Source organism: Hyperolius riggenbachi, chromosome 3 (assembly GCF_040937935.1).
Source record: "Hyperolius riggenbachi isolate aHypRig1 chromosome 3, aHypRig1.pri, whole genome shotgun sequence".
NCBI lineage: Eukaryota > Metazoa > Chordata > Amphibia > Anura > Hyperoliidae > Hyperolius > Hyperolius riggenbachi.
This window is the reverse complement of record NC_090648.1, coordinates 98,273,244-98,294,947: the sequence shown is the minus strand read 5'-3', so window position 1 is coordinate 98,294,947 and position 21,704 is coordinate 98,273,244. Positions and strand designations below refer to the sequence as shown.

The window sequence follows — 21,704 nt, the reverse complement described above, 5'->3', positions numbered from 1 at the left end:
TGCACGGCCGTGTGACGGACAGTTTTTGATTTGTAATCAGAAGTCCTTGTTAAGGCTCGTACACACGTCCAACAAATCCGCCCAATTGTCGTTCAGTTGGTTGGTGAATGGAAAATACAAGTCGTGTAAATGGTTTGTTTTGGGGTCAGTCACGTTGTGGAGTTGGTTGTGTCATTTGTTGGACACGTACGAGCTTAAACATTACGATGCTGAGCATTGCAATAGGACAGCAGCCACTATACCATTGCACAAAGCAAACTCTGATAACATACTGATACAAACTGCATAACAGGATCAAACAGTGGTGAGAAATGCAGAGGTTCTTATTGGCAAACAAAAATAGCCCTTATCTCTTATCAGAACAGAGATTTCACTAATCTTGTCACTGAGCTGCTGAAAGTTGAATCCTGCCCAATCATGTTAAAATGTACACATAGCAATGCGGACTGGCACAATGTAGCAGCCCACAGCAACCAGTCAATCAGAATTCACCTTCATCTGTTCACTGCAAACCAGACAATGAGAATGAAGAAAGTTAAGTTGTCACTGGTGTTCTGCAAACTGTGCCTTGCATGTGAATATCAGACACTACTAAGGATTAAAGGGCAACTGAAGAGAGGGATATGGAGGCTGCCATATTTATTTCCTTATAAGCAATACCAGTTGCCGGGCTATCCTGCTGATCCTCTGCCTCTAATACATTTAGCCATAGACCCTGAACAAGCATGCAGCAGATCAAGAGTTTCTGACATTATTGTCAGATCTGAAAGATTAGCTTAAAGAGACTCCGTAACAAAAATTGCATCCTGTTTTTTATCATCCTACAAGTTCCAAAAGCTATTCTAATGTGTTCTGGCTTACTGCAGCACTTTCTACTAACACAGTCTCTGTAATAAATCAACTTATCTCTCTCTTGTCAGACTTGTCAGCCTGTGTCTGGAAGGCTGCCAAGTTCTTCAGTGTTGTGGTTCTGTGATGCATCTCTCCCCTCCTGGCCCCTCTCTGCACACTGCCTGTGTGTTATTTAGGATTAGAGCAGCTTCTCTCTTCTCTCTCTTATCTTTTACAAGCTGGATAAATCGTCCTCTGAGCTGGCTGGGCTTTCACATAGTGAGGAATTACAGACAAGGGCAAAGCTGTTTGCAGGAAGAAACGAGCAGCCTGAAACTTCAGTGCATGAGAACAGGGGGAAAGAAACACACAAATGATCTCTTGAGATTCAAAAGAAAGGGTGTATACAGCCTGCTTGTGTATGGATGTATTTTCTATGTGTGGACATGCTGTACATCAACCTACTTCCTGTTTTGGTGGCCATTTTGTTTGTTTATAAACAAACTTTTTAAAACTGATTTTAACCACTTTTAATGCTGCGGGGAGCGGCGAAATTGTGACAGAGGGTAATAGGAGATGTCCCCTAACGCACTGGTATGTTTACTTTTGTGCGATTTTAACAATACAGATTCTCTTTAAAGCTAATGGGAACCCTTATTTAAATACAAAAAGTCAGATACTCACCTAAAAGGCTCGGTCCTAATGAGCCTTCCCTCTCCTCTGCCGGCGCTGAGCTGGCTCCTCCGTTAACATCCCCTGCCGAAGGGACTTCGGAAGTCTTCGGGAGCCGAGTCCTCCCAAAGACAGGCAGCTCCACACTGTGTATGCGCAAGTGCGTCATAGAGGGCGCGCACGCGTGCGCAGTGTAGAGCGGCCCGTCTTCGGGAGCACTGGAGCTCCCGAAGCATTTCTGAAGCCTCCCTTCGGCCGGGAGACAGCGGTATTTGACCGAAACAGTCGAATACCGCTACGGGGGAGCCAGCGGAACAGCGGGGACCGGGAGAGGAGAGGGAATGCTCTATGGGACTCAGAGCCTCCCTCTCCTTAGGTGAGCATCTGACTTTTTTTTTTTTTGTTAATACGGGTTCCCATTCACTTTAATGCTTGTTTCTGGCATTATTCAGACACTACTGCATCCTCATAGACCAGAAGGACTGCCAGGCAACCGGTACTGTATAAAAGAAAATAAATATGGCAGCCTCCATATATTTCTCACTTCAGTTGTCCTTTAAAGAAAACCAGTTGATATTTTAACTGACTTATAAACTCAAACAACATTGTTCAAATGTATAACTGTGCAGGCTTGTTGATAACAGATTTATATTGTTTTGCTTAAAGGATACCCAAAGTGACATGTGACATGATGAGATAGACAGGTGTGTGTACAGTGCCTAGCACACAAATAACTATGCTGTGTTCCTTTTTTTCTTTCTCTGCCTGAAAGAGTTAAATATCAAGTATGTAAGTGGCTGACTCAGTCCTGACTCAGACAGGAAGTGATTACAGTGTGACCCTTACTGATAAGAAATTCCCCTTTTTATCTCTTTCTTGCTCTCAGAAGCCATTTTCTGCTAGGAAAGTGTGTTATAGTTGTAATTTCTTATCAGTGAGGGTCACACTGTAGTCACTTCCTGTCTGAGTCAGGACTGAGTCAGTCACTTACATACCTGATATTTAACTCTTTCAGACAGAGACAGAAAAAAGGAACACAGCATAGTTATTTGTGTGCTAGGCACTGTACATACACATGTCTATCTCCTCATGTCACATATCACTTCGAGTATCCTTTAAATCCCATCTCCAAGGACATATCTAAAAATATCTTTATTTCCATTAGTTTTAGCAGGGACGGCCCAGGCAGACAACCTACTGCTCTGTGTACGGGGCTTTAGGCTATAGCCCTGAAGGCAACTATCAAATCTCAAATTAACCCTTTAGCAGCCAATTTATTTAGTGGCTTACAAGTGCTCCAGGCCAATTTCTTTTAGCACATTTTTATTTCTTTATTTGTTACATTTCCTTACTTCCAACTAGTACTGCTGTAATGTGTATTTATGGCCACTTGTCACTAGGGGGCAGTGTGAGACAACAACAGAGGACTTCTGTTTTAAGTATCTAGATTATCTACTAAAGAGAGATCAAAGCATTCCAAGAATTTACAGCATGAGTTCTGCCGACTGAGGTCAAAAGCAGAACACTTATCTCAAACTAGGCAACTCTATTGCAGCTGCTAACTATATCAACCTTGACTCACAAGCTCAGAGTTTTTCTCAGACAACATAAGCAAAAAAATTTCAAAATGGATAGGGATTTTTTTTTTCAATGAGTCCAACCCATAACTACTTTGCTTACGACCATTTAAAACACAACAAAAGATTGCAGGGTGTTGCGTAATGGTCAGAGAACATATCTGGTAATGCAATTGCTGGGCTCAGTTTCTATGCAGAGACTGATCTCTGCATTGTGAGGAGACAGGGCTGTGCAGCATTCATCATCAGCTCTCAGTTGTGGTCAATGGAAGAGAACACGCTGCGTCTGTGATTGGAGATCTGGAATCAAACAACAAAGAAAGACATTAATGTTTAGCTTGTACATATTGGTCTTGAAAAAAAAACTACCCATTGATAGCGAAATGCTGACTTTTAGCAGAATATCTGTAAATGTATGGATATTTTACTACCAGCTATTTCCTGTGCTCTTTTTAACTGGCGCCTTAATCAAAAAAAGTCACTGTAAGTACTTGTGCAGACAGTTGGGTAAATTGGGCAGTGAAAATCTAGACACAGAGGTGTTGTACGAAACAGGCCATAGAGGCTGCAAAGGCCACCAAACAGCTATTAATGGAGACACTAGACCTGCAACATAGTGACATGTCATTGTGCTGTCGTGCGCGCCTACGCACTACTGCCCGACTCCGGCCACTTGGACTCAGCTGCACAGAAGAATTACGGTATGAAAGAGGGGGACAGAGGAGAATGGGGGAATGGGGGGGGGGGGGGTGCAGGCATGTACTAGGTACAGTCCAGATGCCCACCGCTCACCCCGTTTTTAGTTTAATGTTCGGCTCTGGTATACTTTAAGGAGGGAACAGACAAAACATCCAGTAAAAACATGCCTTCCTCCTTTTTATTACCCCTAGTTATCATATTTGCTTTTGAGCACAAGTAGTATTGTCTGTTTATAAATTCCCAAAGTACAGTTCATCTGCACTGAAAGCTGCCATTGAAACGTAATGCAGTGTTGAAGGGAGAGCTGGCAGGCACTCGGGCAACGCTGTAGCATGCAGGCAGACAAGGATCAACACCCAGCAAACTAAGTGCTCAAGACAAAAAGCAAAGTCTCTGCAAAGTATGCAGGAGGTGTAAAGTGTCTGGCACTATAGTTTATTGATTACAAGTTGGAAACAAAAGTCCTGTGACAATATGCAGTAAAACAACATAGCGTGCAGTGAACACTGACATAACATCAGAACTGTGTCATCAAAAAATCATCACATATGTGTCAAAAAGCTGTACCTGGGTGTGGGGAGGTAGCAGGTGTGGGCCGTGCACCAGAAGGGCCGTGCACCACTTGGCGCCCACACCTGCTACCTCCCCACACCCAGGTACAGCTTTTTGACACATATGTGACGATTTTTTGATGGCACAGTTCTGATATGTCAGTGTTCACTGCACGCTATGTTGTTTTACTGCATCTTGTCACAGGACTTTTGCTCCCAACTTGCCATCAATAAACTATAGTGCCAGACACTTTACACCTCCTGGATACTTTGCAGAAACGTATTGCAGAGCTGCTGTATTTATATATTGCAATGTATCCAGTGAGATTGGGGTTGATTAGCGAAAGAAAATAGCGTAAGTAACCTCCTGTTACTTGCGCTATTTCCACAGCATGCTTTAATTGTAATGTGCTGAACGCTACGCGTGCCATTAGCCGCGTAGCATGCATAACAATAGGAGCGCACGCTATGCTGCTGTTAGTGTAGCATATAAAGCTATTAACTTAAGCCTCCTTCCTGCTATTAAGGAGCCCTGTGCCCCTTCAGGTCCAATACCCCTCGCCCCCCCCCCCCCCCCACACCTTCTAGTCGCCCAGTTTCCCCCACCCCATTCTCTATGCTATTACAGTACTACTTGTTCACTGTGTTAATTTTGCACTACAGTCTACAGAGCTGTTTCTGAACTTTACATTATAGAATAAAGCACATGAAGACTCACCCTGACTTCTCTCCATCACAGAAGGCCTAGTAGGGGAGGCACCAAATGCAGCAGTGGGAACATTTGGCAGATCTAATACCATCTTGTTCAGGTCAAAGGCTGAAATGAACAGAGAGTGTTGTGTCAGCAAGAACTCCAACAACAAGAATATCAAGATGTAATATCAGACACTACCTTATGTGTATAATATGTACCATTCTACATGTTCATGTACTGTTGGTGGGCCTTAAAGAGGAACTTCAGCCTAAACAAACATACTGTCATTAAGTTACATTAGTTATGTTAATTAAAATAGATAGGTAATATGATCTCTTACCCACACTGTTTTAAAAGAACAGGCAAAGGTTTGTAATTTCATAAGGGCAGCCATCTTTTTGGTTGAAAGAAGGTGACAGGGAGCATGAGACACAGTTCCAACTGTCCTGATCACCCCTTCCAGTGGCTAGGCAACGTGAACAACAACATAGGAAATCCCATCATGCTTTGTACAGCATTAGGGGAAAAAAGCCCAGCATTAGGGGTAAAAATGCAGCTAAAAATGAGACTTCTATAAGAAAAACAAAGTTCTGATGCTGTAAATCTGTTAAAGAAATACCAAGCCTTGTCAGTGCTGCCGAGTAGATGGAGGTTCACTTTAAGGACAGGGTCGGGGAGCTCTGCCCTAGGCCATGGCCTTTGTGGCCTTGCCGAAAATATAGCCATGCATGAAAAGTAGTTAGGATTTCTTCTCAAATGTGCAAACCTTCACTGACCCTGAATAGAAAATGAATGCCAATCAAAGCCTCTAGCTGCTAGTTAATTCACCATTTGTCAGACAGTTATCAACACATACTTGCTTTGATTGGCTTTATTTCATTCCCTTTTTGGGTCAGTGGAAATCTGCTAATTGTTTTGCTCATCACTAATCTCTATATTTCCCTCATTTCAGGTCATAACAGGAGATGGGTAATTCTCTCCAACACAGACAGACAGCAAAACAATCAAACAAAAAACAAACTTTCTTGGTGGGGGAAGAAGAACTTGCACCTTCATCAAGCTTTTATTGCACCTCCTCATTTCCTGTACCTGGAGCATTGCTGATCATACTAAACCAATGTAGGTTCCCAGGGACAGGAAGTCTGTGTTTTCTTCCCATGCTCTTTTAGCCGGGTGCTCCACCCAGCTAGTTTTGGTGAGCACCCTGCTGTAAGCAGAGTAGTGCCAACCTTGCATTCTCTCATATTGCCCCACCCAGCTACTTTTTCATGCCACGCAGGTACTTTTTTATGCCACCCGCCTGTAAACAATTGCTGGGGAGAACACTGAAAGTGATGGAAAATTTACCTTATAAAGGACACAGACAGCAATAAAACCCTCAACATATTTTAGCCCCTTTCAACAAAGCCAACATGAAAAGGATTCCAGGAATGTGGCTGTGGCTTGAAACTAATATTCAGTACACATACTTAGCTATTTCCTCCCGTATTTCATTTTTACCCTAACTGCAGTTGTTATTCTGCTTGTTAAATGGTAAATGGACTGTAAAACTTGTCTTAAATCGACATCACTGGGGATAATTATCAATTACCAATAGAATACATCAGTTTATATGCACACCATGTGTGCCAAAGGTAGCATGGAAACAAAAGTAGGTAAAGGATAACAAATTTAGTCCTTTAAGGAACATATTAAAAACAATAATAAAAAAAAAAAACGAGCAGACCTCCGTATTTGCACAATATAATGGTTCAGTCAATCAATACATAACAGAAATACAGGAATGGAACACGCATTGTGATTGGCTGGCTGCCCGGCACTTGTAAACTGAACTGTGGGAACTATATTACCACCGAGAGTTGGAAAGTGCTGCACTCACTGCTGCTCTGTATTATGTACTGGGCCGGGCCGCACCGGTAATTTGACAACACTGCATAATTCAGGATCCATGTAGACAAATGCAGTTCAAGCTGGCTCTTCCTGAACATTTTTTTATTCATGCAGAAAACATGAAAATGTTTCTGCATTAATAATAATTAGAGAAGTGCAAGCTTCAACTGCACTTGCATTTACAGCAACCTATGGACTTTCACTCTAACCATTTCTGCCGCTAGGACGGGAGCCTCAGCTGCTACAGCTGCAGGGACACGCTAGTCACGTCCCTGCAGATTGGAGAGCTGTGCGGGCAGATGCCCGTTACCGGCAACAGGAGGGAATGGCTGCAGGAGACAAAAGCCCCCTGAGCCAATCCATACATTACCGCTGAGAATCACCACTGTAATAGTTCAAAAACAGTGTTCATTCTGAAAGAGACTCTGTAACTAAAAAAAGTTCCCCTGGGGTGTACTCACCTCTGTAGGGGGAAGCCTCCGAATCCTATCGACACAGAATGCTTCCCCCCGCCCTCCTGTGTCCCACGGTGGCCAAATAGTAAAATTACACCTACTGACTTTAGGGAATAATTTTTTTTAATATGTATGTCATTTTTAAATATGTATGTTTAATATTATTAAATTATTAGCTAAAATTTAGTGATGGATGTAAGACTGAAAAAATGCACCTTTAATTCCAAATGAAATATTGTCACCATACATTATACTAGGGATATACCGTATATACTCGCAAGCAAGCCAAATTTTTGACCCCCAAAAAGGGGGTCAAAAGTTGGGGGGTTGGCTTGCTTGCGAGTCACCTGTGGTCCCCCCCCCCCCCCCAAGCGGCCACCGCTATCACCTGAGCTGGCGCCGCATCTTCTAATATTCCCCTCTCCGCCGTGGGGCGCGCTGCTGTGAATGAATTACTTTACGAGCGGAAAGGGGAATAATAGAAGATGCGGCGCCAGCTCAGGTTATAGGGGCGACCACGGAGCGGGGGAGAGGAGGGGGCACTACCTATACTGGGCACTGTACCAGCTATACTGGGGCACTATACTGGGCACTACCTACCTATACTGGGCACTACCTACCTATACTGGACACTATACTGGGCACTATACTAGCTATACAGGGCACTATACTGGGCACTACCTACCTATACTGGGCACTATACTAGCTAAACTGGGGCACTACCTACCTATACTGGGCACTATACTAGCTATACTGGGGCATTATACTAGCTATACTGGGCACTTTACTAGCTATATTGGGCACAATACTAGCTATACTGGGGAACTACCTACCCATACTGGGCACTATACTAGCTATACTGGGCACTATACTGGGACACTCTTGGGGGATCACGCGGCTAGCATTTCCTACCCCCGGCTTATATGAGGGTCAATCATTTTTTCCTGTTTTTTCAGGTAAAAGTTGGGGGGGGGTCGTCGGCTTATATGCGGGTCGGCTTGCTTGCGAGTATATACGGTAATTTTAACGTTGCAATAACCGGGACAAATCGGCAAATAAAATGTGTGGATTTTAATTACGGTAACATGTAATATTTTTAAACTATAATGTCTGAAAACGGAGAAATAATTTTTTTCTTATTATTCCCATTATAATGCATTAAGAATCAAATAATAATTAGCATAATGTACAACCCAAACAAAGCCTAATTTGTAGGCGGAAAAAACAAGGTATAGTTAATTTCGTTGTGATAAGTAGCAATAAAGTTATTGGGAAATGAAAGGGATGAGCGTTGAAATGTGAAAATTCCTCTTATCTATAATGTGAAAAATACCCGCGGGCTGATATGGTTAACCTACATATGATAAAAAAAAAAAGGTTGACTGGCATCTGCATTTGCATGTCAAAAATAAATACGATTTCCTTTCCCTTTCTGACAGTAGAAACCCATAAACCAAGCCTACGTGGTATTGTATGATGCACATTGTACTTCCTTATACTTTAGTATTTCTCAGTTACTTAAAGAGAACCTGTAATAAAGAAAAGATAAAGAAAAGTGCCCCTGGGGGATACTTACCTGAGTGAGTGTGTGTGTGTGTGTGTGTGTGTGTGTGTGTGTGTGCGTGCGTGCGTGCGTGCGTGTGTGTGTGTGGGGGGGGGGTGTTAGCCTCTGGATCCTACTGAGGCTTCTCCCATCCTCCTGTGCAGCTTGGATCCAGCGCTGGGACCCCCGGAGAGAAGCAGACCCCCCTGAGGGATCAAAAAGGTAAATATTGCAGCATGCTGCAGGTGCTACTGCGCCAGCGCATCAGTGGACAAGCTTGTCGGCAGATTTTCAGGGGGTGCCAGCGCTTTAACTGGGGCTACACAGGACGACAGGGAAGCCTCATTAGGATCGAGAGGCTCCATATGGGCATTTTTTTTTTCCCTTACAGGTTTTCTTTAAAATCCTTAAAAATGGGGTACATAATACACTAAAGGGCTGATCTAACAAAACAGGTGAGAAAAGAATCTGGAGTAAAATAGAAGACATTGTCCAGAGCACCAATCAAGCTTCAGCAGTTAATTGAAGCAACGATGCTGGATGGTTGTTCTTGGCAACTGCTAATCTGCTGCTCCAGGTTTGACTTGGTTTTGATAAATCGGTCCTGTGTACCCAGCTTGCCTTCTTATGAATTTCAGGTCAATAAACCCTGTAAAGCAGGGGTCAGGAACCTTTTTGGCTGAGAGAGCCATAAACACCAAATGTATTTCCGTAACAGCCATACAATATGTTTCAAACTGGAACAGTGCGCATGCGCAGCATACATGTAGGAGGGTATAATTACCACCGTTATTCTGTCCATCAGAAAACCTCTGCGGGGATGTTATTAGTGGTCCAGTAGGAACTGTGGGAAGGTCCACATCATCACTCTGAAGAATGTCATTCAGCTCCTTCTCCAGCTCATCTGTGTCTACATCTACAGGGAAACAAGATACCAAGTATTGAATATGAGAGTACAGTACATTATGTGCTTACAGTATTGCTAGCCACAAAGTGACACTTGTATCACAAACGTAATGTTTGGACTAATTTCCTTACTCGGGTTGTTTTTATCTAGGACTTGTGTGATAAAAAATATATCTTAAAGGAACACTATCAATAACCAAGTGTTCTAAAATTACAGTGAACAAATAATGTCTAAGAAGCTGTGTAAACATTTTCCTACTTTTCATGTTAAATATCAGAGGAAAAAGCTGTAATTTGTTGTGTATAGCTTGTAGCTGCATTGGAACAAATAATTGTTTTTTTGAGTTGAAAGCCACTCGAATTTGAAATTGTAATAAGGCTTTATTAAGGCAGGTGTGAGCATGGGAGACGAGAGGTTACTTACCCAGAAGTCTGTCGGGCTCCTATGCGTATCATTCCACTCGCACGCGACCTATGGGACACACGTTCCACGACTCACTACGGCAACTCCTCCTTCCGACTTGAAGGAAGAAGTGCATCCCATAAGTGCAAGTGGAGTGAAACACATACCAGCATAGGAGCCCGACGGACTTATGAGTAATGGCCTGAGCCCACTAACGCAGTTGTGTCCACTTCTGTCCGCTTTTCAGCATCTGTAACATTGTTGTGTAACTGAAAAGCGGACACAACTGCGTCAGTGGGCTCAGGCCCTAAGTAACCCCTCGTCTCCCATGCTCACACCTGCCTTAATTAAAGAGAATCTGTACTGTCTGATTTGTACAATAAAAAAAATACCAATCGAGTCACTGCGATCTCCTGGATCCCTCTTTGCCATTTCCGCCGTGATCCTGGCTTTTAATAGCCAGTTTTAGGCAGGGTTTACAAACAAAAAACATGGCCAGGAAGTGATGTGTGTGTGTGTGTGTGTGTGTGTGAGTGTGTGTGTTACATGCAGCTCCCTCCCCTTCAGCCCTCACAAACTGCATCACATCACAGATAAGCTGAAACTGAGAGCAAATAAGTTGTCTGTGAGCAATAAACAGTTGAAGTAGGGGGAGGTTGACTCCATATGTACCTCACTACTGTATAAACTTATTATTGAAGTAACTTTCTAACAGTAACCTAATTGGTTATTTTAGATGTAATTATTAAATGTTAAGTTTTATTCCCTGTTGAGGGAATCTTTTGTGAATTGTCTGAGCAATAAACAAAGCACACAGAGCCTGAAGGGGGCGTGCATAACTTGTATTCATTACAACAGAGGCAGCCCATTCCTCCCTGGGTCAACAAAGCTTGACAAAGAAAAGAAGAAAAAAAGATTAGATATATTACAGAGACAGTGCAACTAGAAAAGGCTGCAGTAATCCAGACCACATTAGAACAGGTATAGGAACTTATATGATAGAAGAAATAAGGCTGAAATGTTTTTTACAGAGTCTCTTTAAGCCTCATTACAATTTCGATTTCGAGTGGCTTTCAACTCAAAAGCCCATCGCTGGTCTCCACAAGTATTTTTGCCCATTCATCTTTAGCAATGAGCTCCAAATCTTTCAGGTTGGAGGGTGTTCTTGCCATCACCCTGATCTTTAGCTACCTCCACAGATTCTCAATTGGATTCAAGTCAGGACCCTGCCTGGACCATTCCAAACCATTAATGTTGTTGTCTGCTAACCCTTTCTTCACCACTTTTGATGTGTGTTTTGGGTCATTGTCATGCTGAAATGTTCACTGGTGCCCAAGGCCAAGTTTCTCTGCAGACTGCCTGATGTCATTAAGAAACCTCATGTATTATTTTTTTTTTCATGGTGCCATTTACTGTGATTAGGTTTTCTAGTCCATTGGTTGAAAAATACCCCTAAAGCATTAGTTTCCCACCACAATGTTTGACAGTGGGGATGGTGTTATTTGGGTTGAAGGCTTCTCCTTTTTTTTGCCAAATGAAGAAATCATCACTGTGGCCAAACAATTCAATTTTTATTTTGTCTGACCATAACACAGAAGACCATAAGTCTTCTTCCTTGTCCAGATGAGCATTTGCAAAGGCCAAGCAAGCTTTTGTGTGCCTTATCTGGAGAAGCAGAGTCCTCCTTGGTCTGCATCTGTGGAACCCAGCAGTGTGCAGTGTCCGTTGGATTGTCTGCCTTGAGACATTACCACCAGCAGAGCCCACATTCACCAGGATGGCCTTGGTGGTGATCCTTGGATTCTTTTTTACCTCTCTTACTATCCTCCTGACCAGCACATGTGTCACATTTGGCTTCCGACCACGTCCTCTGAGATTTTCCACTGTGCGGAACATCTTGTATGTTTTAATAAAACTTTGCACTGTAACCACTGGAACTTGAAAACATTTAGAAATGGCCTTGTAGCCCTTTCCTGACTTGTGAGCAGCCACAATGCACAGCCGCAGGTCCTCACTGAGCTCCTTTGTCTTAGCCATGACTGTCCACAAACCAGCTGCAGAGAACTGCGGTTTTTCACCTGTTGGGTTGATTAAACCAGCTGTTCCCAATTAATCAGGGTAATTAGGATGCTTTCGAACAGCTTGGACAGTTTGGAATGGTATAGAACTTTGAATTTTCCCATAGACTGTGACAGTTTGTGAAGGTTATGAATAATTTTGGACTGGACACCTTTTGCTCAAATGTAAATAAAAGCTGAACATTTTTTTTTTTCTACAATTATGCCTCTTGTACATCGTGATATCTTTTGGGAGACACCTATGTCATTTCTCGTCAAAAAAATCACTTGCTGGTTAAATAAAAGTAACTTTAAGTGAAAATTTGCCAGAGGTGTGAATAATTATGGGCAGCACTGTATATATATATATATATATATATATATATATATATATATATATATATATATTTATATACACACACATACACATACACACACACACACATACACCTAAAGGCCTGTACTTATGCTTGATTGGTGTTGCCCAATGGGGCTCAGGACCCAATCTCTCAGGCGACATCGCTGGGCTGAGACTGTACAGATGTGGAGCCAGCTGTACAGCGGACACTGCTATCTGTTACTATGTGGGGCAGTAAAGGGCCGGTGGAGCGGCCCCGATATGAAGTCACACAATGGGCGAGGCTAGGGGCACCAACAAAAGTATCGGCCGTCACTCTGCGAGTTGATCCGCCTGGGAAATAGTTGGTCAAGCAGTGGTCGCTGGTCGGGGGCAGCTGTAGACATGCCAGATTATCCATTGTCGGCCATCTCAGCTGACTTTAATTTAGCACGTGTACGGCTGTACACAGCAAAGTGTCAGCACTCACACAAACGCAATGCAAAACACTACTTACCAACATCTCCAGGAACTGCTCCGGCTAAGGTCTTGCTAATATCGTCCTGAAGATCACAGAACTACAAAAAGAACAAAGCCTATTTAGTGCACTTACAAACTGAGTTGAGTCCGTAAATAGGAGTTCCGGAACATTTTCCAAATAACTTACATTCTACATAAAAGTTTCCTGAAAAACAAAAAGGGAATTACTCGCTCCATCAGTTTATGGAACTTCAGCAACTGACAGATGCCTAGTCTCACTCAATTAGCCTGGAAGACTATCTTAAGTCACCTGTGGGAGCAGGGCCGGCTTTTGACCTGAGCGACCGGAGCGATCGCTCAGGGCGCCGGCTTCCAGGGGGGCGCTCCTGCCGCCTGGCTGCATGCGGCTGCTGCGGGCCCCGGCTGGGTCCGTCTTGCACCGCCCCCGGGTGCCGCTGCCGGGGGTAATGGGGGGGGGGGGCAAACATGCCCGTGCGGCCGACGTGATAGATGGGGGAGCCGCAGCCGCGGGGAGGGCAGCCCAACCTCTCCCTCCCTTCCACTCCGGGCCACCCTCTGTGCTCCCCCCTCCGATGTAGACTGCAGCAGGAAGCAATGCAGAGAGAACAACTCACCTCCCTGGTTCCGATCGCTGGCGCCGCTCACTTACCGCTGGTCGCCTCTTCTACATAGTCACTGATACACACTAAACTTCCTGCTTAACAGGAAGTTATCTAACCTAATACACTGGGGGCAGCTACCTCTGTAACCTGTACTGGGGGCACCTACCTATCTAACCTATAGCTGGGACAAATGCCTATCTAACCTATACTTGGGCAAGTATACTGGCTACCTATACTGGGGGCACCTACCTGGCTAACCTATACTGGGGGATTCTATAGCTGGTTACATTTACTGGGTCACCTATGCCTGGCTACCTATACTGGTGGGAATTATAGCTATATGTCAGGAATCAGGATGGATGGAGGCGCGCTGAGCCTCAGGCTGCTGCAGAGAAGCGTGCAGCACGTGTGCCACTCAGCCCTGTGACAATGTCCTGAGTAACGACGAGTCCTTCTCTCCTGCTCCCAGAATCCTGGCACCTACACTGGCACTAAGTCTGCAGACTGCTCTGCAGACAGTAAGAAGGTAAGAAGAGAAGACTGATCAGCTATAAGCAAGGCTCCCCAACCTCCCTACGCTACAGGGGGAATATGCTTATGCTGCTAGATACACTAATTGGGGGGGGGGGGGGGGGGGGGGGTCTGCTGCCTAAATACACTAAAAGGGGATCTGCGACTGCAAGATTAGTGGCCTAAGCCTATATACACTAAGGGGGGGATCTGGCAGTGTATATAGGCTACAAGTCTTGTATATGTAGGCAGATCGCCCCTTTAGTGTATATAGGCTTAGGCTACTAGTCTTGCAGTCGCAGATCCCCTTTTAGTGTATTTAGGCAGCAGATCCCCCCCCCCCCAATTAGTGTATGTGTGTGTGTGTGTGGTGCGCTCACACGCGAAGAGGATGAATGTGGGGGTGCACCAAAATCTGGTTACGCTCAGGGCGCTGTGAAACCTAAGGCCGGCCCTGTGTGAGAGCGGAAGACATAGTAACTCTTCCTCTTTCACTCCTCACTGTGTTCCCCATGGCTCAGTCCTTGGACCTGTGCTATTCTGACTTTACACCTTCTCTTTTGCCATACTCATACCCTCCTTCAGCCAACAATACGAACTGATTGAAGATGAATGACATCCAAAAGTACCTGTTCCCCCCTTGTCTTCATCCGTCCTAAATAAAGTTTACTATCAGTGCGGATGGCTGACAGGTACCTAAACTGAACTAACACCCCACCCCCTTAAAACCTAGACTTGAGATGTCAATGTAATAACCAGTATTTCCAGCACCCAACAGGCATACTCTGACCTTTGACCATGCATTTCTCTCCTACACTTCTCACATGCAGAACATCTTTGTGCCCTGCCATAATCAGCTGTGCGACATTTCCAAACTATACTTCTCTCTATGCTCACTTGAGTATCACACAATACAAAATTACAGAAGCACAGCTTTACCTCCTGAATCTGATCCACTAAACTTTCAGCCTTCTCCAGGCTGGTGTCCTTCATTGCAGTGCGCAAAGCAGAGACGCCCATCTGGTACGCAGACACCACCTGTCATTGGAAATGTTTATTACTTAACATGCCCACTTACCAATAAAAGGGGTAAAAGACAAGACAAGCATGTTTAATACCTTATCAGTCACATCTCACTTCTGTGATATTTTGCATTGCTGGAGGTGTCTGACTCCAACTTTTACCTTTCATAGAAACAAGAATATAGATCTATGGACAGTTTAAATTACCTGGCACTGAGGGTACTGTCACCTGGACGACATGATGTCCCCACAGTAGCAGTAAGGCCTGGGACCCACTACAGATCACTGATCGCAATCGCTCAGCACTTTTGCTAGCAATTCATAAAGCGGTTTCAGCAGTGATTCCTGGCGTTTTTGTTGCGATTTTATTTTAGTAGTACAAATGCAAAAGAGATTGTGATTAGCAATTTGCAGTTTTGAAGTTCGGCAAGGGATTTTGGGTAAGATGGTGTTTTTTTTCCGTACAGCTGTAAAATAATTTTGAAACCATGTATGTATAGCGATTGATCCTATACTTAAAGGAAGCCTGAAGTGAGAAGCATACAGAGGCTGCCATATTTCTTACCTTTTAAATAATGCCAGTTGTCTGGCTGCCCTGCTGATCTATTTGGCTGCAGAAGTATCTGAATCACACACCTGAAACAAGCATGCAGCCTATCCAGTCTGACTTCAGTCAGAGCTCCTGATCTGCATGCTTGTTCAGGGTCTCGGGCTAAAAGTATTAGAGGCAAAGGATCAGCAGGACAGCCAGTCAACTGGTATTGTGTAGAAGGAAATAAATTTGGCAGCCTCCATATCCCACTCAGTTCAGGTGTCCTTAAACATTGAATCATGATCACTAGGAAAATGGTGCAGGCAGAGCGACTGTATTTTGGCCAAATCACAATCCCTAAAGTGGGCTCACCTCCATTCACTTTCATTGTCAATTTTTGGAATCATCGGTGAATCTAGAAAGCATAATTCGCTGCTGAAAGCGCTCTAGTGGGTGCCAGGCCTAAGCAATAGCTCTGGAGAGGGGTGCTTAAGGATTTTCTCTGTGATGTGCGCGCTGACATGCAGCGGCGGTGACAGGGGTGGGAAGTGAGGAGGGTTGTGAGAGAGGCCTAGCACCTGTTATGTCAACGGGCCTTCGTTCTAGCGGCTATATAAAAATTAAAAAAAAAAATCACTCTATGCAACAGACCTTATAATTGTGGGCAATTGTACTGGATGTTATGAGCAGATGGAGATTTGTAGTTGCCAAAAAAAGCCAGCAATAATTCAATGCTACAAAATGACCTATTCCTAGAGATCTACTGTAAATGTTTTTGGTTTTTGCTGTACACAGTAACAGATTGAAGGTTATTTAACAAGTAATACAGCAGTTTGCAGCTGAGTGCTATTCCTTGTTTTTTGTTTTTTTTTTCCCCCTGACCCGGGAAGTCAAACTCATGTCCTCATGCTTAATAGGCAGAGGCATTACCTCTGGATTAACAAAACTTTATCACAGCATTCTGCTAATGTGTCATACACTGAAAGGGTATTTGTGCCCTGTGAACCGATGACTGTGGGGCCACATGATTGGTTACCGTGCGGTCAGTCTCTGCTGTGGAGATTTTCTCCAGGATGCTTTGCACGGTGTCCAACTTATTCTGCAGCTCTGACAACCGGCGTTCTGACATCTTCCAGCGCTTCATACATCGTAAAGCCTATTATATAAAAAAGACTGAGAATTAATGTTTGAAATTTGGGGAATTAAAAGTTTCATTGACTGTAGGCTTCACTGTACCCAATGGAATGTGCAAGTTACATGCGGTGCCACTTTCCCCAATCTGTTGCATTCCCACAGTTAAGTCCACTATGTTCAGTTCTGTGCCTTGTTCCCTGGTGGTAACCTAAAATGCAGATGTGTAGTCACACAACATAAACATTTCCCTATGTGCTGGACCAATTACATAGTATCAATGAAATCCATAGGGTCCGCACACTGCTCAAATCAAGTCAATGTTTTTTACTGATACATTCCCAAGTATAGTTCTATCACCAACAATCGTTTTGGGGCCATGCAGGGTCCCCTTTATCAAGGTATTGAACATGAACGATATATCATTCTGTTTTGTACCTTGACAAAGGGAATTGCCAGATATGCTGGACCTTAACAGCAGTCATCAATGGATACAAAATAAGGGTTATGCTGGGCATACACGGTGCAATTGTGCACCATCCCCGTTCGTCCGCGCGGATCGATTCCCGCTCGTCCCCGCTGGCGCTTTTAATCAACGCTTAGTTTATTCCCATTGTTCTCCCCGCCGGTATCGAGCGCAGAATCGATCCGGCGGGGTATCGGACAGGTTGGATCTTATCAATCAAGCCATCAGCGGCTCGATTGATAAGAACTATTGCACCGTGTATGCCCAGCATTACACAGTGATACAAAATGGATAAAATAACATGGCCATGGTATGGTTATGTTGTGTCACTACACAGTTTACTTCTATCTGAGTTAAAGGATTAGGATTTAGCACTAAATTGATGACTCTAGTTGAAAGGCTACTTAAGAGATACTATACACTATCTTTATATTGCTCAATTATTTTGTTTAGTCTGCATACACACTATGAAGACATCTTTAAACAAGAGTTCAATCAACCACTTTATCCACCACTACTGAATATCTACGTCCTCTGTGACTTCATCTAAGCCATGAGCTTAAAGGTGCCCATACACTCGTCAGATTGGCAGCAGATAGATAAGAAATGCATCTGATGATCTATCTGATGCGTTTTTAGAACATTTTTTACCAGGAAAGAATTCCAATAGATTTCAGTTTGAAATCTATTGAAATTCGATCTGATGGCATTTTTTTGCCATCAGATTTCCATTAAGGCCAATGCAAACTGATAAGCAATCTCATCAGATCGACCTAAATTTTCCACCCTGCCAGTTCGATGGAAATCTATCGAAATCGATCGAAATCGGCCGTCGATCGGTCGATTGGCCAACCGATTTGCAATCGATCTATCGATCGGGATCGATCGGTCGGCCAGAAAATCGGCTGAGTGTATGGGCCCCTTAAGTCTTGTAGCTGAAGCACAGCTGTACATGATTGGGCATTGCTCTGGCACTATCTGCTGCAGCACTAATTGGTGAAAGGGAATATATGATCCCTGAGCCAATAAGATGGATTTTTACCATTAAATATGCTTTTAGGGCCCGTTCTCACTTGAGCGGGAATCGCGAGATTTCCGCTCTAGGCAAACCGCTACAACATGTAACAAATGGCAGTGTTCTCACTGCTGCGTTTGCGGTTAGTGTTAACTGCAAACGTGTTACATGCAGCGGTTTGCCGGCTGTTCGCGATTAGCATGCATAGCACCGCTAATCGAGATCGCTCCAAAACCGCAGCAGTGTCCAGTGATTTTTCCATGTTAATCACAGGAAAATCACTCCCACAAAACCGGTTTTAGATGTGAATGGGCCCTTAATTTTCTCAGTTCATTGTGAACAATACACAGGGCCAAATGCAATTCACTTTTTCACCTGAGTTTTCTCCTAGGTGAACTTTTCAAACTTGTCAACAAAATGCCTTTTAAACAACCAGCAAGCAAACAAATACTCAGAAAAATTTTGATAGTACTTTTTCGCTTACTATTTGGTACTTTTACAATTGCAGTGTTAAAAGTTTATTATAAATCGAAGATGAAAAATTTTCTCCTAGCATTATTTCAGAATCAAATATCCTCACCATAAATTGTGACAGGAACATAATCTAAGTTTTGTGATAAACGGTTGAAATAGCCAAACAAAATTTGTGGGTTTTTTTTCTTTAGTAGCCCTTTTTAATTTTAAACTGTAATTGGTAAAACTGAGAAATAATGTGTTTTTCCCATTTTTTATCTCCCCCCCCTCCCCATTGAAAGGCATAGAAAACAAAATAGTTTGAGGGAAATAATGCCATACAATGAATGCCTAGTTCGTCTTGGAAAAAAAAAAGATATATATTTCATTTAGGTGTAATAAGTAGGGATAAAGTTATTGCTGATTAAATAGGGAGATGGCTAAAATGTCAAAGCTTCTCTGGGGAAACAAGGTCTGGATGTATAGTGGTCAAGGAGCAAGGCTGGAGACCTGGGGCAGACTATTTGTCTAACAAATATGTGGAAAAAGGCTATACTAAGTAACTAGTATAATGATGTATTTATGAAGGGCAAGGCCCGATTGTGTGGAATATGTTGCAATAAACTAGAATGCAAGTTTGTAGACTGCCTACTATTGTTGAATTGTTCCACCAAGGTGTAACCCCACTCGTCACTTATCACTGCAGAAAACGGAAGGTTTTGTCACATGTTGTATGCAGGGTTTTTTTCTGAGAGCCTAATGAAATACATACACATTGGTAAATGAAAAAGCAATGCAATTGCATATACAGGGGTGTAGCAATAGGGGGCGCAGAGCTAGCAACCGCATCGGGGCCCTTGGGCCAGAGGGGCCCTCCCTCAACCGCAGTATTAGCTCTCTATTGGTCCTGTGCTCATAATAATCACTTCTATAGATACTTTAAATAGTGGTAATCATTAACAAACTGTTCCCCAGCCCCTTCTTGCACCTCTGACACTGTAGTTGCCACTGGCAGTTTTTGGTGCAACGTATCAATTGTTATGTATAGGGTGCTGGGGGGGCCCATTGTAAAACTTGCATCAGGGCCCACAGCTCCTTAGCTACGCCACTATGCATATATGTTTTCACAAGCACAAACGCAATACTGTATTGTGAAAAAGATCATGGTTATAGGCTGCTTGATTTAAAAAAAACCTCAGGTGAGAGAGGTATGGAGGCTGCGATATTTCATTCCTTTTAAACAATACCAGCTGCCTGGCAGTGCTGCTGATCTTTCTGGTCAGTAGTGTCTGAATAACACACCTGAAACAGGCATGCAGCTAATCTTGTCAGATCTGTGTGAGAAACATCTGATCTGCATGCATGTTAAGCGTCATTGGCTAAGGCCTCTTTCACACTAGGGCATTTTCATTGCATTGCATTACCCTATTTTGAGGCAGGGTAACGCTAAGGCAATGAAAGTCTATGGGGCATTTCCTACCTGGCGCAATGCGATGTCTGCCATTTGACGCACAGGCAACAGCATGTTTGGGGACGGCATGCGCAGTAACCTGCGGCAACCAGAAGTCATGCAAGTCTATGGAGAAGCAGCTTTTTTAAAATTGTTTGTTATTCACGTTGCGGCGTGCATATGTGGAAGCGTATTTTTTTTTTCAATAAACTCCAATAAAATTCTAATTTTGGCCACAGGAAGTGAGCACTAGAGAGCCTCCCCTCTAGCCTGGCTTGCAGCCAGAAGGGAAATTACCGCGCATTGTCATGGTAATTTCCGACGGCCATCTTTTAGCGTTGCAATCATCGCACCGCAGCGCATCTATAATGCCGGCTGGTGGTGTGAAACCGACCTAAAAGTATTAGAGGCAGTGAATCAACAGGACAGCATTGTTTAAAAGGAAAGAAATATGTCAGCTTCCATATGTCTCTAACCTCGGGTATTCTTTAAAGGACACATCCGAGGAGGAGGAGAAAAAAAATCCACTTACCTGGGGCTTCCTCCAGCCCCTGCCAGCCGTCCTGTACCCTCGCCGCAGCTTCGCTCCACGCGGGTGGTCCAGGGTCACCTCTGGCGCAAGATGTCGACTGCATCTGTGCGAGCGTCTCTCAGAGTCACGCTGACGTCTTTCGGTCTGTATTGCGCAGTAGTTCTGCATCTGCACAGAACAGCCTGGATGAAGTCAGTGCGACTCAGTAAGCCGCACAGTGGAACGCAGGAAGATGCCGACCTGGCAAGGTCGGCCTCTGCACCGGAGGGGACTGGGAGCCAATGGAGCTGCGGCCATGGCACAGGATGGATGCAGGGGGCTGGAGGAAGCCCCAGGTAAGCGGATTTTTTTTGTTTGTTTTCCTCTGAATTACCCTTTAAAGCCTTGTAAACACACACAAGATGGTTCTCGGGTAAGGTGGCCAGTTGGGGCTGCCTCTTCCAAGAATCTAGCATGTTTACAAAGGCCCCTGGTCTTTCAAGGAGTGAACGGCTTGGCCAGGCACAGGCCAAGGGCATTGTTCCCTTACTGAACCTGCCTACTCCCTTGTATGCCACTTACCACCATCCTTCCCCCTCCATATCAACAGAACGCATTGCTAGCCTACAGAACTCCTGAATAGCATTGGGCCCTGAACTGTCGCCTGCATGCCACAGTCCTCTAATGTGTGTACAAGGCTTTAGTTGCTGGTCCTAAGGGAAGAATTATCATCACAGGATCTATTTGTAAAATAGTGACACAGGTGAGAAAAGAGATTTCACAATCATAAAATCCACCTGACTGAGCACAACAATAACTATACCTCACCTGATGTTTATTTCCTTCTCTTTTAAAGCTTATTGCTTCCTCCTTCAGCCTGCAAATGCAAATAACAT

General features: G+C 43.9%; 1 protein-coding gene across 3 annotated transcripts in view; it reads right to left on the bottom strand.

Annotated features, from left to right (window-relative positions):
• Window positions 1-2,567: 2,567 nt before the first annotated feature.
• CHMP7 (charged multivesicular body protein 7) overlaps window positions 2,568-21,704 on the bottom strand; it is a 37,938-nt gene continuing 18,801 nt past the window's right edge. For 2 of the 3 annotated variants that reach the window (XM_068274659.1, XM_068274658.1), the window contains exons 6-12: window positions 21,637-21,685; window positions 16,819-16,938; window positions 15,168-15,266; window positions 13,133-13,193; window positions 9,697-9,828; window positions 5,049-5,147; window positions 2,568-3,380 (exon numbers count right to left, since the gene is read on the bottom strand). In XM_068274659.1, coding sequence (XP_068130760.1) covers window positions 3,343-3,380; window positions 5,049-5,147; window positions 9,697-9,828; window positions 13,133-13,193; window positions 15,168-15,266; window positions 16,819-16,938; window positions 21,637-21,685 — 598 coding nt within the window. In that variant the 3' untranslated portion in view covers window positions 2,568-3,342. The remainder of the gene's footprint in view (window positions 3,381-5,048; window positions 5,148-9,696; window positions 9,829-13,132; window positions 13,194-15,167; window positions 15,267-16,818; window positions 16,939-21,636; window positions 21,686-21,704) is intronic. The other variant, XM_068274660.1, reaches the window with a different exon arrangement.